The 25,592-nt window shown below is 42.6% G+C and overlaps 1 protein-coding gene across 4 annotated transcripts in view; it reads right to left on the bottom strand.

Moving 5' to 3' along the window:
* pcdh19 (protocadherin 19) overlaps nt 1-25,592 on the bottom strand; it is a 250,364-nt gene that overhangs the window by 57,201 nt on the left and 167,571 nt on the right. The window contains exons 2-3 of one of the 4 annotated variants that reach the window (XM_072436101.1): nt 18,955-21,114; nt 14,080-14,194 (exon numbers count right to left, since the gene is read on the bottom strand). In XM_072436101.1, the coding sequence (XP_072292202.1) occupies nt 14,080-14,194; nt 18,955-21,086 (2,247 nt within the window). In that variant the 5' untranslated portion in view covers nt 21,087-21,114. Of the gene's footprint in view, nt 1-13,866; nt 14,213-18,954; nt 21,115-25,592 lie in introns of all 4 variants that reach the window. The other 3 variants (XM_072436099.1, XM_072436100.1, XM_072436098.1) reach the window with 3 other exon arrangements.

Below are 25,592 nucleotides of genomic sequence, written 5' to 3' on the forward strand. Positions count from 1 at the left end.
GTTTACCTTTGTGAACAAGTGCATATTAAACGACCAAGAGAAATCCAGACAAAAATCTTATAAACTTGTACACGGGAACTGTGTGTCAACTAAAAACATGTTTGGTCGACTAAAGACGTGCCCTACCGATCGATTAGTTGACTAAAAGCTGGCCTGGATATTGGCAAACGATCTCAAAACTATTAGGTAACTCTGTCTTAACCAATCTGCACAAACAAGACTACAACTGCACTATATAAACAGAAAAAGTCATAATATGCCCTCAGAAATCTTCAACTTTCTGCTATTTGTCCCATATAACCTTAAATGATTGGTCGTCTAATACAAATGTTGTACAACAGTGACCAATGAATCGACTAAACGAACAGTTACATCAGTCAAACTTTGTAACTCCAACACAAAATGAAGATTGAACCCAGTATTTTCTTGCCGTGTTGCGTTTCCTCTCCTCACTAAACCATTCCCCTCCACATTCCTACACTATCTGTACATGTGCAGGGAGAATCTTCCCGAGCGCTGTTCTCAGTCACAGCACATTAGGTCAGCTGGGTGCAAATGCTACAGCTCATTACATGTTCTGCCACTGTTGTGTGGATGAACAATGCTCAATCACCACCCCGCTGCTCCCTCTAGCTGTACCCTACGCCTGCCTTCTCCCCTACAGCAAATCCAGGTTTATTCAAAGACACAAAAGAGCCACGGCGGTTTGCTAAAGGAAGGGGACGAGGCAGAGCTGACTCCAGAGTTAAAGCGAAGGAAAAACAAAGGTATAATGCGCCGATTGTTTCCAGCACAATGACTCGCTCCCCATTGTCTCCCCTTCGGATTCATCCTCGCCGCACTTAAAATAGGTAAACATGCTACAATGGAGTAACTCTTTGATTTCCATTTGAATTAAGCTCAGAGGAACGTTATAATTAACAGCAGGTGCACTGTGGAGAGATTTAAGACGGGAGTTGGTCTGTTTAGAAATAGAACTATAGCACCGCTAAGGCTAGCACAGTACTTTTCAGGAATGTTGAAGAATGCTTTTCGTATCTCTTTCCCTTCTATTTATCCTCATATTTTGTTGTGTTGTTTTTCTGATTACAACAATATGAACACAAAAAAAAACACATCTATATTTTACGTATCTAAAGGTGCACTGTGTAACTTTCCACTCGTTACATACATTCCACAATACGGCATTAAACATATTCTATTTCTGTGGAGGTGACGACGCCAAACAAGTTACAAGTCAGAGCTGTGGAGAGGCGTTCACAGTAAGAATGCATGGGTAACGCTTTAAAAAAAGGTTCCTTTGTAAACTATTTATATGCACTGATTGTTTTATGAGAGTTTAGACAATTACTAGCATTTGTAGATACATGTTAATAAGCCATTAACTACAAAGCATGTGTGTGTCAATAAACTATGTACACAATGTTAGGAAGAGCATTAATAAGCTGCTTATTATTATTAAATAACCAAGTGATACATGCTAGTAAATACCTTATAAGTGCGTATAAACAAATAGCTACTGCTTATTCATGCATTATAAATAGTCTACTAAGGAACTGTATTTTAAAGTTTTACTGATGCAGGTTTTTAAGGTATTTTTGGAGCAATACAACAACTGTAACTGTGTAAATGTAAGACAGAAAAGTTTGATACTGTCGTGTGGAACATTCCAGATAAAGCAGTAACATCTTCATAGAAAACTCCACCAGAAAAGTTACATCATGCACTTTCAAATTATACTTTAGATTAGAGGAGGGCGAAACATCGACATTTTGATTATATCGTGACACAAAGAGCTGATTAAAAAAACTAAAAATATTTAAAATGTTTGCTGTAAACTATCAAATAACGGTACGAGGTAAAATGTTTGTACTTCTGTGATACATTTTACAGACGTTTCACATTTCTTTGACAGTTAACGCTCAATACGTTTGGAGACATTTCTGTTGAATTCACACAATATTGTCTGAATATCGTTATCGGAATACTCAAAACAAAATATTCCGATATACATTTTGTCAACATCGCCCACCCCAATGTGGAAAAGTACTGGTTTTACTCCCTACTACTACAACAACTATTCCCACCAGCAGCAGCAGCAGCACTGCAATTAGGGCGGTGAAACAGACGGCACATCTGCAATGCAGCGAACAACTACAGCCCTGTATCCATCTATCCACCAGCAAATTGGTTCACTCCGAGTTCCCTTCTCCCTCTCCCAATTACCAATGCAGACGCTGACATTTAATGTGATGTGGAGGGGAAATGCTAACTAACATCCTCCTTCGTCCTCTTTGTTTTAGGCAGAAAACAGGACACACTCGCAAAGGTCATTCCTCCGCGGTGTTGGTTGGAGCTTGGAAAAGTTTCTATTCACGGGGGCACGGGTATTGTTATGGTGAACAGAAGCCCCTCCCCCCGCTGGATATCCCTGTCACTCATAGGCCTGGGAAACAGCGGGACAATGGGCAACAACAAGTCTGTGAAACCTGTAGTGCAACTAGCGACAATGCAGAGCCAAGCCTTCCCCCTGTATCCTCGCTGCAGCTGAGAGCAGGACATTTGCAAACAGGACGAACTTAACCATGCAAATTGTTTTGAACGAGCCCTTAGTAAGACTTTATCCTTTAATCTTATTCGCTGCCAGTAATACCATTTTAAGATCTGCTACTGCAAAACATGATAAACAACTGTAATATCTTTATTTGCTGAGGTTTTTATGTAATGTTGTGGGGAAAAGACGGTTTGTATTTAATTAAGAATTCCACGCATTCACTTAGCCAGGGGACGCTTTACGGTATTGCTTTGCTACTACTACTTCTACTACTACTACTACTTCTACTACAACAACAACTACTACTATTACTACAACAACTACTACTACTACTACTACAACTACTACAACAACAACAACAACAACAACTACTACTACTACTACAACTTCTACAACATCTACAACAACTACTACTACAACTACTACTATAACTACTACTACTACTACTACTACTACAACTACTACAACAACAACAACAACAACAACAACAACAACTACTACTACTACAACTTCTACAACATCTACAACAACTACTACTACAACTACTACTACTACTACTACTACTACAACAACAACTACTACTATTACTACAACAACTACTACTACTACTACTAAACTACTACTACTACTACTACTACTACTACTACTACTACTACAACAACAACAACAACAACAACAACAACAACTACTACTACTACAACTTCTACAACATCTACAACAACTACTACTACAACTACTACAACTACTACTACTACTACTACTACTACTACTACTACTACTACTACTACTACTACTACTACTACAACTACTACTACTACTACTACTACTACTACTACTACTACTACTACAACTACAACAACTACTACTACTACTACTACTACAACTACAACTACAACAACAACAACTACTACTACTACTACTACAACATCTACAACAACTACTACTACAACTACTACTACAACTACTACTACTACTACTACAACTACTACTACTACTACTACTACTACTACTACTACTACTACTACTACTACTACAACTATTACTGCTACTGCTTCTGCAGCTACCACAACCACAACTACAACTACAACCACAACTACTACTACTACTACTACTACTACTACTACTACTACTACTACTACTACTACTACTACTACTACTACTACTACTACTACTACTACTACTACTACTACTTCTTCTACTGCTACTTCTTCTTCTGCTTCTTCTATGCTACTACTACTACTACTACTACTACTACTACTACTACTACTACTACTACTACTACTACTACTACTACTACTACTACTACTACAGCATTAACATTTGAGAGAAGACTGATCACAAGAATCCGATGTTCGTAGACCACAGATACTATAAAACGACTACTATGAATACTTTTAAGCTGAAAGGAAGCTAAAATGTGAGCAGATTTATGAAAAATAACTTGAAACATAATGTATTTCAAAGTTTTCTAGACACTCTATTGCTTAGGTATTGAGAAAAATTGCCAAAGGAAGTTCATAAAAAAGTAAAACCAGAGCAAAATGCACAAAAAGAACACAAAAAAAATATAAATTCTACGTAGAAATTAGATTTTTAAATTTTCTTTACACATTCTCCATATAATACATACAAGTACTAGACTGAACCATGTATTGCAGTTGCGCCTGTGAACCAAATTTCTCTGTAATAATTTAAGGAAACTAACAGCCCCACTTTCTCAAACTTTACAAAAATAACCTAAAAACCTCTGATGCATTTTGATATCCCAAAAAAGATAGTAATACTTTGGGAATGGCAAACAGGCTGTCTTTTTATCACACTTTACTTTGAGGAATTGCTGGCGAAACCCCCCCCCCCAAAAAAACCCAGGTCAGCCGAAAATCTCATTTAAATGTGTAATTAGAAGCACGCTGCACGCTGCATCGCTCGCAGGACTTAACAAGGTGCATAATGATGTTCCTTAGCTCGGCCATAAACATCCTCACTGTGTCCTCTGCGATCACTCCATTGGGCTCGCTCTCATTTGGCAAGAGCGGGCGTCGCCATCGCCCCGGCGTCGTTACTCCGCCTTTGAGCTCGGGGACGCAAACTCCAGCACCGACAAGGCCATTAACGGACTGATACTGTTATCTGAAAAATACAGAGTCATTTTCTGCTCCAGATCATCCAGATTTAACAGGTGATTAAGTATATAATGTAAGTATGTCCGCTTTAATTGTAGCTATTGTAATTAGAGTGATAAGCGCACTAATGGGGTTTGAAGTCGCAGTGTAAGTTGCTTTTTTCTTTTTTTGGGGAGCCGTTGTATGAAGGTGATTGTCTCGGTGCCAAATAGGGACGTCACAATATCAAAATGTAGTGTTAGGATTATTAAGTGAAGAGATATCACGATTGTAGCACAATATTGACATAAAATCAAACATTATAGATGAAAAAATCATGATATTGTGCATAAAAAAAGCACTTTACATTCAGGTGCACAGATTTAAACTACATTATTATTATATTTGCTTTGTCAGTTCTTGCGTTTACATTGGGACTTGAATAATCATGTTTATCAATTAACCGAATAATCTTTACATCCCTGGAGTGTCAGAATACCAAATAAAAAGGTGTATCAGGTTTTTATGACATTGAATAACCAGCGCTGAGATGACAAACTTATGGCAGTATACAATGTATCAAATAGTGACTACAAAACTACAACGTTTCCAATAAAATACTTTTAAAATGACTATGTCTTTGTGGTTCAACATAAAACTGAATCTTCACATAACTTCTCATAACCTCATGCTTATTTGAATGAATGTTTTTCCTCTTCCTATGTCTAATAAAGCTGAAAGACTGCATACATATCCTACAAGAAAGAACAAAAATACACTTTTATTACCAACAGGTGCATATTACTGTAAGAAAAAAAGCACTAACAATAGAAAAGATATTACTTTTGTCTTGCACTCTGATACGCTCTGGGCCATAGCATCTTCTCCCCATCACAAAACCCCCTTTTACAGCGAGAAATAACATATTTGAGGCTGAAGCGATACAGGTAGAAGAAAAATCATTCCGTTTCTATAAATAGACGGCTCTCTCTTCGCTCTTTCTGTCTGCGTTTCGGCGTTTCGTCTGGAGGATTGTTTTCGGTGTACTTCGTGGCAGAGGTTTGAGAGGAGAGCGCGGCGTGACGGGCTTAAGTCAAACCCTGCCGCTCACGTGGGTTCGACGGGCGGGCTCCAAAGTTGAGGGCGGTGGTCCCTGGGGGCCGATGGAAGCTGGGATTCTGTCTGTCTGCTTTTCGTTGGTGATTGGCAATGCACTTCTGCCATATTCAAGAAAAGACTGCGGTGGAACGTAGCTAGACTTAATAGAGATTCTAGTTGCAAACATGTGATTTTCGTCGACTGTGGTTACGACATGACTCCACCCACTTCACCACTGCCACATCCCACGTGTACAATAAAGACATTTGAGGAGAATATATTATTTTCTTGAGCATTTTGACTTTTATGGTCGCAACCGTAGCAGGAATTGCAACGCTTGATTCATCTTTCCCACAACCGAATGTTGGCTCCAAACCAATCATTTGAGGACCACTGTCAAACTTTTCTGTTTGTGTTTTTTTCCCCAGCAAAGAACTTGAAAAGCAATGTTTTTCCTCAACTTCTCTGTCCAAGTCCTCTTCTCTAAATAATTAACAGGTTTACACTTTCTGCCAGTCAATCAGCCTCTAAAGCCTTCACAGATGGAACGCCTGCTTCCTTGATGGCTTTTGAAAAGAGAGCAGAGACTTTAAAGGATGCCATGCCCACTGCAGAATACATAACCAGACACATGCATAGATAAAAACAGAAGCTTTGGGTGTAAAAGCGTTCCGGGATCACAATTTAAACTATGCATTATTTAGTTGTAAGTCAAATTAGTTGCACTATGAATGACTGGAAATTGACGTAACAGCGGGCAATTCGAGATGCAAATGAGACAAATCAGAAGCAAGAACGCTTACAAATGAAGTATTAAACTAAACCGGAGATTGTTTAAAGTATTCATAGTAACGTTAAATAAGACAAAATGCCATTATTATGCCATTCACCACTTGCTTTGCCTGGAATCTTCTCCAGTTTGGCATCAAACATGTTACATTTATTCAAATACAGTTTTTTTTAATTGGCTTTTATCTCTCGCTTGGTCAAAGAAATCTGCCCTGTAAAATGGGATTGAATTGACATTTAATGCCATACTGTGGAACATTTAAGGCAAAAATGAATGTCAAAGTTGACAGTTCTTGGGCAAATCACAATGGGTTTCACACTGTAGTGCGCCTTTAACACAAAGGTCAAAATAAATGCACGTTACATTTTCTTTTTTTTTTCTATTCTTCTTTTTTTCTTACAATTGATCCTAGTGCTTCTTATTCATGTATGTAGAACGAGGGGGTCAAAAGAGAGGCAGAAAAACACTCTATTCAATCAAAACAAAAATTCCAGCTATGCTCAAACCCATCATGTTTCTCTTCTCGCTCCTTCTTTTCAAAATGATGCAGATGATCTTGTCACACACCATATTTCACACACAAAGTTATTCCATCTGCATGTATTAGTGTGTGTGTGTGTGTGACTGTGTGACTGTGTGTGTGTGTGTGTGTCCGTGTGTGTGTGTGTGTGTCCGTGTGTGTGTCCGTGTGTGTCCGTGTGTGTGTGTGTGACTGTGTGACTGTGTGTGTGTGTCCGTGTGTGTGTCCGTGTGTGTGTGTGTGTCCGTGTGTGTGTGTGTGTCCGTGTGTGTCCGTGTGTGTGTGTGTGTGTGTGTGTGTGTGTGTCCGTAAGTGTGTGTGTGTGTGTGTGTGTGTGTCCGTAAGTGTGTGTGTGTGTGTGTGTGTGTGTGTGAGCAGATGTAGCATAGCATCTATTTGCATGCTGAATATGACACATCCCACTGCTTCCATGCGCGTCTCCAGCCTCAGTCGATATGAGGAGATAACCGCCCCGCTACACCAGCATCGGAACGTCTGCCTAACTCAACAGCGCAAAGGCAACGCCGCTTTTGGAGTTTTAATTTTCATTCTCGCTCGCTCACGCCTTTGATTGACTGAGCGAGCGGAACAAAAGCGAAAATAAACTGTACATGTTGTTTTGCATTCCTCTGGTTTGTAATCAGCGCTCTCGGGGAATCTTTCAGTTATGCTTATGTGGCGACAGTAATCAGTAAAGGAAGAGTGTGTACTGTGTCTGTAGGTAGCGGGTTCCGATCCTCAAGCTGACGCGATGCAAGATGTGAATTGAATCATGTTGAAAAGCCAGACGGTCTTTGGGTGTTGAAAATGTGATGTAAACGTAGAACATGAGGCGATCTTCACTTAAAAGAGTTATATTGTCTTATATTGACTTGAGGTGTTCAGTGTTCCAGGCTTGACTGAGTGTTCAGAAAATCCCTGTTGTCACCTACCCCCTATATCCACCCACTGCTCTGTACTTACATTGAAACGTAGCCATTTTACAGCAATAAAACAAAATTATTCAAATGTCAGGTCTGCAGTCTTGAACAGGAAGTCAATGGAGCTGTTTCAAAGCCGTTTTAAAATGTGCAATTCACAATTAGGGATGTCACTATATAAAATGTTAGTGTTTGAATTATTGTGAGAAGAAACATTAAGATTAAACGATTATTCACAGTTATTGACACTTTGACCAAGAAAAAAAATCCTTTATTTTCCCTGAAATTGTCTGATAAATTAATATTTCTCTCTATTATGAGAGCAGCTTTATGAAATCAAACATTCTGAATGAGAAATGAATGTTAATGTGACATAAACAGCTTGATGTAAACGCTTTTTACATTTACTTTAGTATAGATTGTCACAATGATTCTTTTTTTTTAGTTCTTGTGTCTTGCATAATCATGATTATCGATGAACGGAATAATATCTTCAAATGTTATTGTATCTGAAAATGTACACTACAGGCCCATGTAGTAACTCCAGCCATTACCAGCACTGGTGTAAAGTTCTTCTATATACATGGAGAATGGAGAGCGCTGAAATCATCAAGTACCGTATTTTCCGGACTATAAGTTGCAATATTTTTTCATAGTTTTGGCCGGGATGCGACTTATACTTATATACTTATACTCCAGAGCGACTTGTGATATCATTTGTTATTTTCACACTTACAACCACATTTCATACTCCAGTGCAACTTATAAATGTTTTTTTTATTCTCTATTATGCATTTTTTTGCTGGTGCGACTTATACTCCGGAAAACACGGTAGTTACAGCACTTCTAAATAAATGAGTTCAGTGCATTTGGAAGTCGGCCGCATTGATTGATCATTTAACCAAACTTGTGCAGCAGAAGCACACTGGACACTAACCGGTTGAACTGCAAACCGCCCAGATGCCTCTAATTTATCACATTATTCTGAACCATTTGCATCGTTTAAAAGGGAAAAAAAGTTGTAATCTCCAGCTCGAAAACGGCCAATCAATCTAGTTGGATATATTCCTGGTGCGCTCATTATCTGGAATCACCGGTGAGCAGAGTCTTACATTACGAATTCAAAAAACACATTCTAGCCACGGGCCATTCCTTTTACTGTATAATTGTCTCTCTACCAAGCGATTCAGAATAATTAAGACATGGAAGATGGCTCTATTCTCTGGTGAGCGCTCGTATTAGTGCGAGCACAGGCGGCGCTGACAAACACCTCGCACAGCTGATGTTTTTCAGAACAATGGACAGTGAAGTTGAGGGAGGAACACGATCGTCTATATAAATATACACATCTCGCGGGGAGAGGACATCATTTACCATGCGGTTTTGCCGGCACACAGTCTGCTTTTGTCAAGATTAGGAAAAGGTCGCTCAAACCTGCGTAAACTAACAAAAGACAAGTTTGCATTGATCAGGAACATAATGGCAACAAACAACATACCAATAAAGATACTGAATCCGACTTCACTTTAGGGCTGCAACAAATGATTCTTTTCGTAATTGATGAGTCGATTCGATGAGTTGTTTAGAACACAAAAGGATTTTTACTCGATGTTTCCTGAGTAGTGCTGAACGGAGGACATCCTGCTTGAGATTTTTGACAGATGAAAGGGTAATAAAACCTCTTCCCTTGGCTCATGGCATGTACTGAAGTCTGTGTATTGACCAGTGGACAATTTTTAGATTACCGGTACTTAATGAGTTGATTACGATTTCTATAATCGAGGGAGAAGAGTTCCATGATTTACTCTACAAACAACAATCATGTCACGTCTTATTCTGCATAAAAACTGCAAAACCCTCTTTTTGAAAATTCTCCTGGATGTGTTTAAATGTGTACTTTCAACAGAATCCTATTATTAAAACATAAATCACAAATTTAGTAGCAATTGCTAGACTTTATAGCTTTCCCAAATCGTGCCACAATAATATTGGCAGTTTATTTTTTTATGATATACTTGATGATTTATTAAATAATAATACATCAAGATTTGGGCGCTTAAAGACACTTTTTTGCATTTCTTTAAAACAGAAATAGTGTTTTTTGCCAACTTCCAGTTCCAAATAACCATTTGTACTATGTGTTTTGGCAAAGTAAACAAACACAGCACACTGGAGCCCCGGTGTACAAAACTAAATGGCCTCTATTGAGTAAAAAATGATGCATGGGTAATTAGGAGGTTACCCTTCGGTAAACGATTTGGGGGAACAAAACAGGCTCAGAAATCACAACAGAGGGTCCTACCTATTCAGCACCGGGACAAGAGCTCAGGACTGGGGGAGTTAAGTGGTTTCAAGCTCGAGCTGGTTCTTTTTTATTTTACAAAGCAATTATCACTGATTTCACTGCTGTTTGTTTGTGCTATAAATAAGATGAAACGATCCCTATGGAGAAGACGTCGTATCAGAGATGCCAGAATGAATGTGTGATGCATTTATTTTTTGTTGTTTGAATTTCATCTAAAAAAAATCCAGATTGAGTGTCAAAAGAACGCTGTGAGAGGGATGTTATTTTATCTTAAGGATCTGAGCAATAGATACTTTTTATCGATTAAAGGCCTTTGCCTCCCAAAACTAAAAACATCTATAAAATAGACATCATACTGCTACATTACACACTACGTTTTAAATATGTGGGATTTGTGTGTGTGTGTATGTGTGTGTGTGTGTGTGTGTGTGTACGTTTGTTTGTGTTTCCCCCCGTTTTTTTACATTTGTAATTTAAGACTTAGATTACCCAGTAGTTTAGTGTGAATGTCGTATTGTTTGAAAATATATACAATTTATAGAAAAAAAAAAAAAAAAACACTGCACATTTGTCTGACAATTACACTCAGCTACAATGTTTAAAGACATGTTTTCACACATTTCCGTTCGGACTGACAACACACCGTCTGAATACCATCAACAGGATACTCATTCTTCCTTTTGTCAGTATTGCCCAGCCACAGCACTAAAACCTGACATTGTCCCATCGCCACATTGTGCTCCACGTCTTATCTGTGGCGTTTCATAGCCACTTCTCATGCACACACGCTCCCCTCTGTTCTCAGTCCAGGCCTATAAATGCAAGAGACAGGTCAAAGAGATGTTTGTCGACATCATGTGCAAGGCGGGCGGAGACAAGTGCTGCATGCTAAACGGGCCCTCGCTGCGCTGGAGCCAATGAGGAGGGACTATGAAAATGGGGCAATGCGCTCCGGCCCCAGACACCTGCCTCAGAGTCTCTCTTCCTCTCGCTCTTATCCCAGGATCTGCCCCTCGACAGCTCTATCAACTCCGCCGCGCGGCCTGCATATGGAATCGTTCAGATCAATCTCTCGCGCTAGTTGTCTTCTTCCTCTGCACTTTTTCATTAGCTCAGACAAATAAAAGGCTCAGCTTATTTGCGGGAAGAGGATGGATTCTAACCATCTGAAATGCTCCTAAATCAGAGCCAATTTCTGAGGGCATAATGTTTAACAGCTTGCAAATGGCAGCAAAGTGGCACAAACTGCAAAAAGAGCAAGTTTTAATTGGCGCTCTAGAACTATTATTGTCACTAATGAGGGGCCAATATTGCAAAATCCTCAAAATGGATGGAGTCGTCGTGGTAAGATGAAAGCTGGAGTACTTGATTTTCACACTGCGAAACTAGAAGTACGTATTTAACTCTGTCTAACTAGTTCCTAGCTCTCACAAACCATTAGTAAAATCCACATGCATTTACTGTAAGAAGCATGCATGGCTTTAGAACAGCGACCTGAAACTGGGGTCCGCCCAAGCACAGCCAATCAGAAGCGCTGATTCTGGCTCTTACTTCTGGTTTGACGTCAAATAAAATGCTTTATTATTAGGCGCAGAAAACAAGCAGTGGTCTAATTTTGTCACAAAGGGCTGCTTTTACGAGATCATCTTTGGTGGAAAACACAGCATAATCTCATGCACCGCAGCATGATAGACTTAAGACTATTTTTGGCCATGAAGAGACCGGTGGCGACCTGCACTGTGCTTCCCCACCAGCAAAACACAATTACAGCATACGGGTCACTGCATGAACGCCGCCCACTCCCCTCACTTCACCTCTGCCTCCACTGACCGGATAAAACCACAGGACAACCCAAGCCGCCCCGCCTCTCCCTGCTACATTTCTCATTCCATTCCACCTGTGCAATATTCACACACACACACACGCACACGCACGCGCACACACACACACACACACACACACACTTCCACTCAAAGAGCAGCGGAGCCATTCCAGACAGCCCCAGTAAATCAGCGTGCCTGTAAGTAGGGCTCATTGACCCCGCACGATCCATGGGTGCCTGGATCTCTCCGGATCACCCAGTCAATACGTCAATATCCATCTTGTGTGTCTTGTTTTAAGACTATCCCTGCCCCCTTTAACCCCTTTTTCGCCCCAGCGTCTTCCTCTAACGGAAAGTGACGTGTGCTCATAAGCTCGCCGTCCGTAGCATCAAACACAAACAAATGCGCACAAGTGTTTTGAGTGCAAATGAAAATGTCTGCCGCGCTCTCTCTGGAAATGAAGAAGTGGGTCAGGGAGAAGCAAGAGAAGGTGTCTTAGGAATCCAATTGAGCAGTTTATACATCCAAAAATCCATAGAATAAAGATCAGCTAGCATGCATGTGAACTCCAACACCTCGAATAGCCACTCGAAATGAAATGGATGAAGCAGCCGTGCGTGAGATTTGATGAGCGATTCGATGGCGTAATGTGAACAGAAGAAGCCAAGCAAAATGATCCAAAACAGCCAAATGGACAAGCTTTTAAGCAATGATTATTCTCTGTGCTAGCTGATTAGCCTGGTCAATACATCTGGCAGGTACACAGATGCCTCGCAGTTGTTCGCTTTTGTTGCAATGGCTCAGCAAACAGGGGGGAAAAAAAAATCAGGTGAAAAATTGCACTGGCTGAGTAAGTGAAGCCGAATAATCCACTTTGTCAGGCCTCCAGATTTGTGCCTGGCAAAGTGCTCGCTCAGTCACAGGTCAGATTCAGTGTGGGGCCACCTTAAAAGGCCTTGGAAGGATTCTGCGCAGATCTACTGACAAATAGTCACGCATGCCATTTGGAATAGCTGAGCTGCGACATCGATAAAACACAGACATTTGACTGAACTCGCAAGGGCGCGCGCCGGGCTACGTTGCGAGAGGTGGATGGGATTGCAAACGCGAGTGTGGTTTCTGGGACGAGGAACTACCCGATTTGTAGCGAGGGAAAACAAATGAGTCGAGCTGATATTTTGTTTTCATAGAGTGTAGAATGACAGCTTAGTTTGCTTATGTGTTTTTGTGACAGTTAAAAAAGGGACGCTTTGATTTGGCTCCTGAAATATAGGGCTTGGAAAGGACAGTTAGTAAAGGAGAGCAATACATATCAATAATGCATTTTATTTTATTTATTTTGTATTTAATTTTGTGCTGAAGGGAAATATCGTGTATACAACGATGAATAGCAGCAAAATCAGCTGAAATTACAACAATAGATATTTGTCGTTTACAATCTTTTTGTGTGAGACTTGGAACTCACCCAAGCGATTTAAAGGCAATTTTAGCACACATTTGACAGATTACAAGAGCCAATTATCTTCAAGAATCCGTGACTAGTTTGCATCGGTTGCTAGAAGTCGATCAAATTGACCTTGTTTGACTTTGAGAAGTGAACAGCATTAACAAGTTTGCTCCAGCGTCCCTTTTAACAGCCTCCAGAACCGACCACGGTAATGAAAATCGGGTAGTTCCGAGTTAATGACATAATCTGATGTTGTCTTGTGCAGCCCGAAGCAGTGACCCAACATTGTAAGCGGGTTGTGTCTCACCTCTGGCAGCGGCATGCCGTTGATGATCAAGTCTGGCTGCTGGTGGCCTTGTCCGGGGAAGGGGTGCTGGTAGCCGTGGTTAGGGGCGGCGTTCCGGGAGTTCTGGTTCTCCACGTTTAGGAAGGTGCTCTCGGAACGCCTGCAGCCCAGGGGCAGGCTCTGCTGGTGGTAGTCGAAGTAGTTGAGGGAGGAGGTGAGAGAGGAGCAACTCACCACATTCATCTTGTCCGTCTCCTCCACGTCGCGCGGCACCAGGCGGATGTCGTTCTTGTTCAGCTTTTTCTTTTTGCTGGACTTCTTCTGGTTGCCGTAGGAATACTCCGCCACCCTGCGCAAGTAGAAGAAACTGAACAGACTCAATAAAGCAGTGCTCTGTCTCCAGCCATCGTTTCTGTACAGTCATGAGAAGCGCGTCATGCCGGTAAGCGCCGTTCCACCGTGGACACTTGATCTTAGCCAGTTTGTCATTATTGTGCTCAAACGTAAATGTAGTTTTGCCTAGCAACTGGATTATCAGTGCACGTAACATAATGACTGAATAAACACTTAATGAGTATTGCTTTCAAACACATAAATACAGGGGTTTGAATCTTTCAGTGTCAATTTGGATTATGTTGAATTCTTGATTCATTTAATTTAGTATATTTTTGTACCGTGGCAGAATTAGCTAAAAGACACTGGCAATTATTATTCCCAATATTTCCACAGCCCTTTTGTAAAATTCTTTATAACAACCTATTCTTATCTGGCAGGCTGAGATGAAAAAAGTGAAAGCAATTATAATTCGAATTTAGTTTTTATCAATGCAATTCAGTTTTTTTCAGCACTCTCACAATTTTGGCGTTTTTTTGAAGGTGTTCAGTACTTTTTAAGTGATGAGAAACAGTCAAACCAATGTCTACACTGGCTGGAGATTCAAAGACACACCAATACCACTAACTACCTCCCAAAAAACCCTATAGTATTGACTCTTCATTGCTGTGTCCAGAGGTAGAACCGCACACTTGGAAGGTAAACATCAGAGTTGCTGTCCCATATTTTGTTTGCATTTGCATGCTCAACACATGTCACAAAAGGCAAAGCACACAATATGCAAACATGTCAGGATCACACAAGCAAAGCGACAACACGACATTGCGACCGAGCAACACTACCGGTCTATGCAACTATATTCAAAGCACATACAGTAAGCCAACACTAATTCCATTTGGGCTCCTTCCTTTCATTATCAGGCGCAGTCCACAGTGTTGGAGAGAGAACTGCAGATTCAGATTCATTTAGCCGCTCTCGCTCGCCGCTGCAAACTTGAACTGAAGTCATTTGAGTTTAATAGGAGCAAATGAGCAACGCAGCCATGTTCCATCAAAGCGTCCTGAGAGTGGAGGAAAAAAAACATTCTTTGCACAGCCTTGCAGTTTTTACAAGTCTCCAGCCCGTGAACATATGCTACTATCTCCACTGTGATGACTCCCTAACTTCAGCAGACATTTTCCTTATGATGTGTTGTTTGATCCATCAGCATTACTTCCAACTCCCATTTTTATCCTTAGAGCGAGGAGCATATGGTTTATTATCTTTGCTTTAAAATCCATAAACAGGAAAAGCGCTTCTTCCATTGCTTCGAACCGTGGTCGTAACTTTAACTGTTGCTCGTTGCTGCATGTTGTAGAAAAAAAAGGCTCGCAGCAGTTTAAACCACTATTACCTAGAAAATTGTTGGATTTTTAAGCTCAGTAAGGGCAAAACCAGCAAATGACATGATCAGAATAAATTAATCTTGCACTCAATTCAAAATAAAGGCTAAAATGTGATTGTACTAGTTATTTAGTTTATTTAATTTAATTGATAACTATAATAATGAGGATTAATAAGTGATAAACATTAACACTTCAATTAATCACAAAAAGTGTAAATGCAAGTAAATTTGAACGATATTAACATTTTGATACTTAGGAAAACACACACAAAATAATAGTAGTTTCATTAATGTTTTCCTTGAATAAGTTTTCATAAATAAATCTGATGCTATTTACCTGATTTATTTGATGTATCAATATAAGTGTTGATACCTTGAACAACCCTAATGTTCTTAATTTGAAAAGTAAAAAAGACAGCAAATTATTTAATAAAATGTCCAATCTTATCATGTAAACATCTGCTAACCCTGTAGTTTAGCCCTTTATAAACATGTTCTGAACAACATAGGATTCTTACTCTTTCATTTGTCAGTCTTTTCTCGAATTTGAATACTTCTTAATGTCTTTACTTTAAACTCTTCTTTTCAGAATCCTACAATTGCACAAATCTAATGGCCACGCTTGTCAGAATAATCACAGTTAGATATGTTTTCCAAATTTTTGTTCAGCCTCAGCACTCAGCACTCAGCACTCAGACATTTGACATTCGTTTTAGAGTGTGTTTGAAAAAAAAAAAAAAAAAAAATCATTCCGTCACCATTGTGCACATTCCAAAATTCAAATCTTGTAAAATGAAAATCCTCAGAGGCGGGCGGCGAGGGCAGACAGAGGGACACGCAATGAATTTGAGATAAGTGCTGTTCAAATTCAAGGTGGCAACTGAGAAGGAGCTGTATCAGGAGTGATTAAAGCGCCCAGCGGGAAAGGGCTCTCACACGAGTGCTGTGAGCAGTGTGCGTTCACAATCTGTTGTGCCCATTACTGTTGCCCGCGCCAATAAGAGACATCACTTCTCATTTGGGCTGAGGCCTGGAGGTTAACTCTGAGGCTCCCTGAAATCATGCAGCCATTTGGACAAGTTAAATTACATTGTCATTTTAGAATCGTCCATGTTTTATGCTGGTGTATCGTGGTAAAAGGCTAACAGCGTTTTAAATGTGTCTTTTTGCCTTTTTGTTTAATTTCATACTTAAATAAATGTATATTTCTATCAGGTTTTGTGTGGGAAAGTATACTGTATGTTATTAAAAGTACTGTACTTCCTCCTAGGTATTCTATTTAATACAGTTCGTCCATTTTATTAACCTTTTTAAATTAATCTAGAGTAATTAAATAAATGTATATTTCTATCAGAACAGGTTTTGTGTGGGAAAGTATACTGTATGTTATTAAAAGTACTGTACTTCCTCCTAGGTATTCTATTTAATACAGTTCGTCCATTTTATTAACCTTTTTAAATTAATCTAGAGTAATTAAATAAATGTATATTTCTATCGGAACAGGTTTTGTGTGGGAAAGTATACTGCATGTTATTAAAAGTACTGTACTTCCTGCTTCTAGGTATTCTATTTAATACAGTTCGTCCATTTTATTAACCTTTTTAAATTAATCTAGAGTAATTAAATAAATGTATATTTCTATCGGAACAGGTTTTGTGTGGGAAAGTATACTGTATGTTATTAAAAGTACTGTACTTCCTCCTAGGTATTCTATTTAATACAGTTCGTCCATTTTATTAACCTTTTTAAATTAATCTAGAGTAATTAAATAAATGTATATTTCTATCGGAACAGGTTTTGTGTGGGAAAGTATACTGTATGTTATTAAAAGTACTGTACTTCCTGCTTCTAGGTATTCTATTTAATACAGTTCATCCATTTTATTAACCTTTTTAAATTAATCTAGAGTAATTTAGTTCAAAGTAACAAAAGTAACTGCATTTCATGGTAATAGGAGGACATATTGAAGATCGTAATAGGTTTATAGGTTTATAATAATATGAGCTTTTGTAATTTGGTTGTAATTAAAACCATCAATAAACGTGATCTACATTGTCAGCCAATCAATGTTTCAGCACCGCCTTGTTGCAAGAGCTCGTCTCCTTATGACTAGCAGCTTGAAAACTGTGTAACTTTGCTTTAAATTGACCAAATTATGTTTAGAGCCAAATATGATTATAGCTCCAGGTTAAATTCTCAAACCCAATCTATATGTAAATTTATAGTTGTATCACGGCGCAGGGAAATCAAAGGCAAAGTCGATGCTCGGATTGATGAACTAAACAGCAGCTCCGTGTGCACGACCTGGAAAATAATAATCAGGTGACCTCCGAGCATTCATAACGACGACTTCTGAATGATCCCGTGTCATGTTATTGATTTAAGTCCACGTGATGCTGCTATAGCCAGGGATTCTGACAGTCACTGCGCACAATATGAACTAAAGCTGCTTGATAATGGGGAAAAACGATATACACGATTGATTAAATTCATATTCAAATCACGATTGCTCAAGTGATTATTTGCTTAGCGGGAAGGTGGGGCGCCAAATGAATTGAAAGTAGGTGACGTATCTGGCAGGAACAGACAAGTAGAAAGCTTCAGTTCAACTTTTCCACTCAAGGAAACGGTTTTATTTCGCTGTGATTTCGATTACTCAAAAGTTTGTAATCGATTAGAGCAATAATCATAATTGCAATTGAGATGTGATTCATTGCAAAGCCCTGATGTAATGCATAAAAATGTCTGCTGCTGCTGCTGGAGTGGAGGGGCATTAATTGTCAACCACCACCGCCACAAATTGGACATGACAGTTTGGGGCGGTGGTATATTTCCGAGTCAATTGGTTACATTCTCTGGATTAAATCAGTCAATCACTCATATTGCCGTGACGTGGAACAGCGGCGCCTTAAGCTGAACGGCGAAAGAGCCCTCCCTCTGTATATCTGAGTGGGCACATTTGCACTTTTCATTTCGTGGCATCGCACATGGTACATCACAAAAGCGAATCACACCACAGCAGAATCTTGAAGCGTAACATGCTCTGCCTCCGACATCATCAAAACACGCACACATGATAGGGCTGCACTGCACACTGTATCAATGGCACAAACCGGACGTGTATTGATCATTATTGAACGTTCGTGACAAATGTTACAGTGAAATAAACTGTTTGAAGAGGATATTCAAATGATGCTGTGGTTAAACAGACGGGACCTCTCTTTTTTGAGTTAAATGTGCTTTGATAACGCTCTGTTCGACTCTCTGTTCAACTTAAGACGCAATTTGTTTGTTTTTGTGAGATATTTGATCCGTTTTGTCCAACTACAGTTATGATTTGGTTAGTCTTTTTGTTTCGTGCAGCCCTAGCAAACATCAGATATGATCAGTACCTGCAGTTGTAGGTCCGGATCTCCTTGTTGTCCCGCTTGCACTTAACCGCCACAAAGATCATGGTGACGAAGAGGATGGCTGCTATAGAACCCAGGGCTATGATGAAGATGAGCGAGAGGTTGACGGGTCCGATAGACTCCTGTGCATTCAAATCCGGGGAAAGGTACACCACGATGTAGGCCGAGGCGGAGAGGGCGGGCTTCCCGTGGTCCCTCGCCACCACAGTTATCTCATAAGTGGATTTTTCGCTTTCTCCGAACAACCGGGTGGACCTCACCTCTCCGTTCACCTGGTCTATCTCAAAATACGGCCTGTCTCCTTCTGAAATGGTGTAAGTCAATCTCCCGTTCTCCCCCTCGTCGTAGTCGTCCGCTTTGACCTGGGTCACCATGTAGCCCACCCCGGCGTTGCGAGGGATGGAGACCTCAGCGGTGCCGTTCACTAAGGGAGGGCTGGTCATGACTGGGGTGTTGTCGTTCACGTCCAGGACAACAATGCGGACCGTGGCGTTGCTGGACAGTGATGGATTGCCATTGTCCCGGGCTAAAACTTTAAAATCAAAAGTCCTGGTGTACTCGTGGTCAAAGGATCTCATGGAGTAGATTCTGCCTGACGGGTTGATGCTCACGTACGTGTTTACATCCATGTGCTTGATCTCACCGGGGACTATGGAGTAGGACACGGTGCCATTCATGCCCAAATCTGGGTCCTCCGCACCCACCTCCAGCAGGCAGGACCCGGGCAGATTATTCTCCATGACCATCTCTTGATAGTGCGGCTTCAAGAAGAGGGGGGGGTTGTCGTTCTCGTCGGTCACTTTGACTACCAGGGACTTGGTGGCGCGCAGAGGGGGGATGCCACTGTCCTCGGCCTGTATGCTGAGGTTATACGTGTCCTTCTGCTCCCTGTCCAGCCTGCCGTCCACCAGTATCGTGGAGAAGCTCTCGTACTCTTGCAGCCTGAACGGGACATTGCCCTGGAGCCTGCACTGCACTTTCCCGTTCGCCCCCGAGTCCTTGTCCGACACTCGCACCAGCGCGATGACATACCCCCTCTGCGCGTTCTCGCTCACTTCCACCATCTCCGTGTTGAGTGACAGGAGGCTGATGACGGGCGGGTTGTCGTTCATGTCCATCACGTTCACGGTGACTTTGCAGTGGGCGGGGATGGAGTTGGGACCCAGGTCTTTGGCCTGGATGTCGATCTCGTAGATCTGCGCGCTCTCGTAATCCAAAACGCCGTTGACGGTGATGACCCCGGTTCTCGGGTCGATCTTGAACGCGTCCCGTGTCTTCTCGGTGACGTAGCTGTTGAACGAGTACACGATCTCGCCGTTCGTGCCCTCGTCCGGGTCCGTGGCGTTCAGGTCGATGACCAAAGTGCTCGCGGGAGAGTTCTCCATGACGTTGACGGTGTAGACGGACTCGTCAAACACCGGGTTGTTGTCATTGGAGTCTATCACTCTTATGTTTAACTGGACCGCACCTATTTTCGGCGGGTCCCCTCCGTCCTCCGCGCTCAGCTCGTACGTGTAATGGGACTGGGTTTCCCTGTCCAGTGATTTCTGCACCACCAGCTCTGCGATCTTGGAGCCGTCGCCTCTGGTCTTGATTTCCAGCCCGAAAAGCTCATTGGGAGTGATGGAATAAGACTGCACCCCGAACACCCCCGAGTCCGGGTCGCTCGCCCCCTCGAGGGGGAAGCGAGTGCCCGGGGCGGCGTTTTCAGAGATCTCAATATCAATGTGGCTCGTGGGGAACCGGGGCGCGTTGTCATTCAAATCCTCTATTTCAACTTTGATGACGCAGATTTCCATCGAGTTTGACATGACTTCGAGGGAAATGATGCACTTCGGGTTCTGTCGACAAACTACGTCCCGGTCGATTTTCATTTGGGTTGTAAGGATCCCGCCCGGGCTCAGTTCCACCCACCGCGGCTCGGAGTTGGAAATGACCCTCAGGTACGGCGGCTGCGGCGCGATCTGAAATCCCTGCTTTAGTGCGTCCTTCGTCACGTTCCCAATCACAGACCCGGGCTTCATCTCCTCGTTTATTCCATATTTGAGGTTAATCACAGCATCTGCTCCGATCCAAAAGAGCAGGAACAGCAGGATTAACTGTATTAACTCCATCTTCGGGCTTTGATTTGGACCTGTTGGACTTTTCTCTCTCTTGGTGCGGACAATTACGCGCGAGGACCCGGAGAACGCGCCGCTCCTCAGCTCATTCACAAAGTCCAGTGTTAAACATGAGTAATTCTAACAAGTGCCTTACTTCACTCTCAGAGCACATCCTCCAGTGGACTGCGGCGGCACTGGGAACATGCCGGGGCTTCTCACGCCGCCAGAGCCGTGTCAAATCCACGGAGGACCGGGTCAGGCGCCCGTTACGCACGGCTCCCAACGCACACTGTTCATCTTTAAAGTATTAAGCAGTGGCACAGGCTGAGTAGGAATCCTTTTCCAGCACGTTAGTCCACAAAAAAACACCTGAAATAAAGTCCTCCGATGTGGTCAAGAGACAGAATTGGTCTAATGGCACATCTCACTTGTGATATTGTGTCCGTGCGTGTGAAGGGCCAGTGCTGGGAATGTCACCACATCGCATAAGTGCAGACGAGCTTTTCACCCTCCTAGTCTTCTATGAAAAAAACAATATTTCCCAGTTGAAAAAAAAAAAGCTGCAAAAAATCCCGAAAAAGAGTCCCAAAAAAACCCCAAGAAGCAATCCTGTGTGTGCGCGCGTGAGGGAGGAGACGCCGCGCCTAAAGCCGTGACCACGCCGCGGCTGCAGCAGTAGAACCCGCTCTCATCCGGGAGGAGACGGAACGTGCGCTCCTCTCGCGTCACTGGCACAAACTGGCGGCCGCGCGTCTCCAAAGCCAGCGCTCTGTCTCAGGACCCGCATCCCCCCTTCAGCCAATCAGAGGCTACACAGGAGGCTTTCAGTGCTGGTGGGCGGGGCCAAGCGCAGCAAGGCAACTACCTGTTCGTCTCTCTCTCCATCTCTCTCTCTCCATCTCTCCTTCTTCCTCTCCTTCTTTTTGTGCACATAGACTGGACGACTGGCAATCACCGCGTTACAAGTTGAAACACGAAGTGGTGATATTAGATGAGTCCCAAACATTGGGGTCTCTCTCTCTCTCTCTCTCTCTCTCTCTCTCTCTCTCTCTCTCTCTCTCTCTCTCTCTCTCTCTCTCTCTCTCTCTCTCTCTCTCTCTCTCTCTCTCTCTCTCTCTCTCTCTCTCTCTCTCTCTCTCTCTCTCTCTCTCTCTCTCTCTCTCTCTCTCTCTCTCTCTCTCTCTCTCTCTCTCTCTCTCTCTCTCTCTCTCTCTCTCTCTCTCTCTCTCTCTCTCTCTCTCTCTCTCTCTCTCTCTCTCTCTCTCTCTCTCTCTCTCTCTCTCTCTCTCTCGGGCCCCTTGAGGATAGAGAAAAACATTCCCTCTTAGAGCCACGTGTGAAATGCTCTTTTCCTCCCCTGTTTTAGTCTCAAACTAGGCACGCCTTGTCCATGTTATCACTGTTATTATCATGTGGATCAGATCTTACCTTTCTGAGGGGAATCATGCAACTTACGCGTGTTGATGCGCCGTCTGCGCAAGTATAAGCAATGTTACATAATGTATTTATTTATTTACAGTATACCACAGTAAACCAGATGAGGCAACTGCCAATGATTAAGTCTCGCATTGATTCTAATAGTTGAGTCTGAACATAGGCTGCATGTTTCCAGTGGATCAATTGGCAGCCCAACGCGGCTTTTTACGTTTAAGGAAAATAAGTAGACTGCATATCATTTTTATGGTTGCCAGTATCATTATGAAAGGATTACGCGCAATGCCTGGGGTTTAATTTGTTATTTAAAGACCAGGCAAGCACCAGATCCCAGCATTAATTAATTATTATATAATGGGACATTGAATATAATTAGAACCATTTCGGGCAGTTAGGTCTCAAGGGTGGAAACAGACAGACAGAGATTCCTCTTGGTTGGACTGTAACGTTCATCAACACATGCCTGCACATGCACTATTGCTCACTCTCTCAGAAATCTTCTCATTCACACAGAACCAGCAGCAGCAGCAGCAGCAGCCAGGCCTCTTCTCTCCTCTTCTCGCCTCCACAGTCTTCTCTCCTCACCAGCATCACAGTCTGCTCTCCTCACCAGCAGCATCACAGTCTGCTCTCCTCACCAGCAGCATCACAGTCTGCTCTCCTCACCAGCAGCATCACAGTCTGCTCTCCTCACCAGCATCACAGTCTTCTCTCCTCACCAGCATCACAGTCTGCTCTCCTCACCAGCATCACAGTCTGCTCTCCTCACCAGCATCACAGTCTGCTCTCCTCACCAGCAGCATCACAGTCTGCTCTCCTCACCAGCATCACAGTCTGCTCTCCTCACCAGCATCACAGTCTGCTCTCCTCACCAGCAGCATCACAGTCTGCTCTCCTCACCAGCATCACAGTCTGCTCTCCTCACCAGCATCACAGTCTGCTCTCCTCACCAGCATCACAGTCTGCTCTCCTCACCAGCATCACAGTCTGCTCTCCTCACCAGCATCACAGTCTGCTCTCCTCACCAGCATCACAGTCTGCTCTCCTCACCAGCATCACAGTCTGCTCTCCTCACCAGCAGCATCACAGTCTTCTCTCCTCACCAGCATCACAGTCTGCTCTCCTCACCAGCAGCATCACAGTCTGCTCTCCTCACCAGCATCACAGTCTGCATCACAGTCTTCTCTCCTCACCAGCATCACAGTCTGCTCTCCTCACCAGCATCACAGTCTGCTCTCCTCACCAGCATCACAGTCTGCTCTCCTCACCAGCATCACAGTCTGCTCTCCTCACCAGCATCACAGTCTGCTCTCCTCACCAGCATCACAGTCTGCTCTCCTCACCAGCATCACAGTCTGCTCTCCTCACCAGCATCACAGTCTGCTCTCCTCACCAGCATCACAGTCTGCTCTCCTCACCAGCATCACAGTCTGCTCTCCTCACCAGCATCACAGTCTGCTCTCCTCACCAGCATCACAGTCTGCTCTCCTCACCAGCATCACAGTCTGCTCTCCTCACCAGCATCACAGTCTGCTCTCCTCACCAGACTCACAGTCTGCTCTCCTCACCAGCATCACAGTCTGCTCTCCTCACCAGACTCACAGTCTGCTCTCCTCACCAGCATCACAGTCTGCTCTCCTCACCAGCATCACAGTCTGCTCTCCTCACCAGCATCACAGTCTTCTCTCCTCACCAGCATCACAGTCTGCTCTCCTCACCAGACTCACAGTCTGCTCTCCTCACCAGCATCACAGTCTGCTCTCCTCACCAGCATCACAGTCTGCTCTCCTCACCAGACTCACAGTCTGCTCTCCTCACCAGCATCACAGTCTGCTCTCCTCACCAGACTCACAGTCTGCTCTCCTCACCAGCATCACAGTCTGCTCTCCTCACCAGCATCACAGTCTGCTCTCCTCACCAGCATCACAGTCTGCTCTCCTCACCAGCATCACAGTCTGCTCTCCTCACCAGCATCACAGTCTTCTCTCCTCACCAGACTCACAGTCTGCTCTCCTCACCAGCATCACAGTCTGCTCTCCTCACCAGCATCACAGTCTGCTCTCCTCACCAGACTCACAGTCTGCTCTCCTCACCAGCATCACAGTCTGCTCTCCTCACCAGACTCACAGTCTGCTCTCCTCACCAGCATCACAGTCTGCTCTCCTCACCAGCATCACAGTCTGCTCTCCTCACCAGCATCACAGTCTGCTCTCCTCACCAGCATCACAGTCTGCTCTCCTCACCAGCATCACAGTCTGCTCTCCTCACCAGAATCACAGCCGCTGACACCGGGCCTCTTTCAAAGTCGCAAGGGTGACACCTAGCGTCCACAGCGGTCACAGCTCCTCAGCTCTGTATTTCAATTGCACTCAAAACACCGTTGTGTGTGCGCGGAAGAATAACAATGCAACATGGTGCCAAATCAATTTCCCTTTTGCATTTACAACACAAGTTGGCCACCTCACCACAATTAATTCGCTGTGCAAAATTTGAATTAGTGCTAAGCCTTATCCAATTCACTGCTAATCAATAAATGAATATTGAACTATGGTGGATTGTAAAATTGGGTCAACGCTTGGATAGAGTTCATATTGTATATTCATCTATGCCTTCTTTAAACAGAAGCCTCCTATGTTAAATTAAAGACAATTAAAACAGACATAAGATTGAATTATGAGACTTATCAATAAGATATATATAGATATAAATAGAGCCATTCATGGGAATTATCACCAATAAAATTACAGTAAGTGAATAATATTGCAGCAATAAAACCGTAAGAATCATACAAAAGAAGTGTGAAATTCACTGTTAAACCATTCAGATATGTCTGTCGCATCGCTTGAACATAAATTCTCGAGCATGTGAACACGTTTTCTTGCCTCTACCACAAACTGTCCAATTTGAGCATCTCACTCTCTCATAAATAGTTAAAGTATATTCTCCTGTTTTTCTCATTATGCCTCAGGTTGGTTGGACAGTTTGAAGGTTATTCTGTGTTTTTATTACCAATGCTTTGATTTTGCACTGCATTTATGTAATTTAATCTGTTGCATTTGTATTATGTGAACTGAATTTGTTTTG

The sequence above is a fragment of the Eucyclogobius newberryi genome, unplaced genomic scaffold (assembly GCF_026437365.1).
Source record: "Eucyclogobius newberryi isolate DKJ021-1_F unplaced genomic scaffold, fEucNew1.0.hap1 SCAF_11, whole genome shotgun sequence".
Lineage (NCBI taxonomy): Eukaryota > Metazoa > Chordata > Actinopteri > Gobiiformes > Gobiidae > Eucyclogobius > Eucyclogobius newberryi.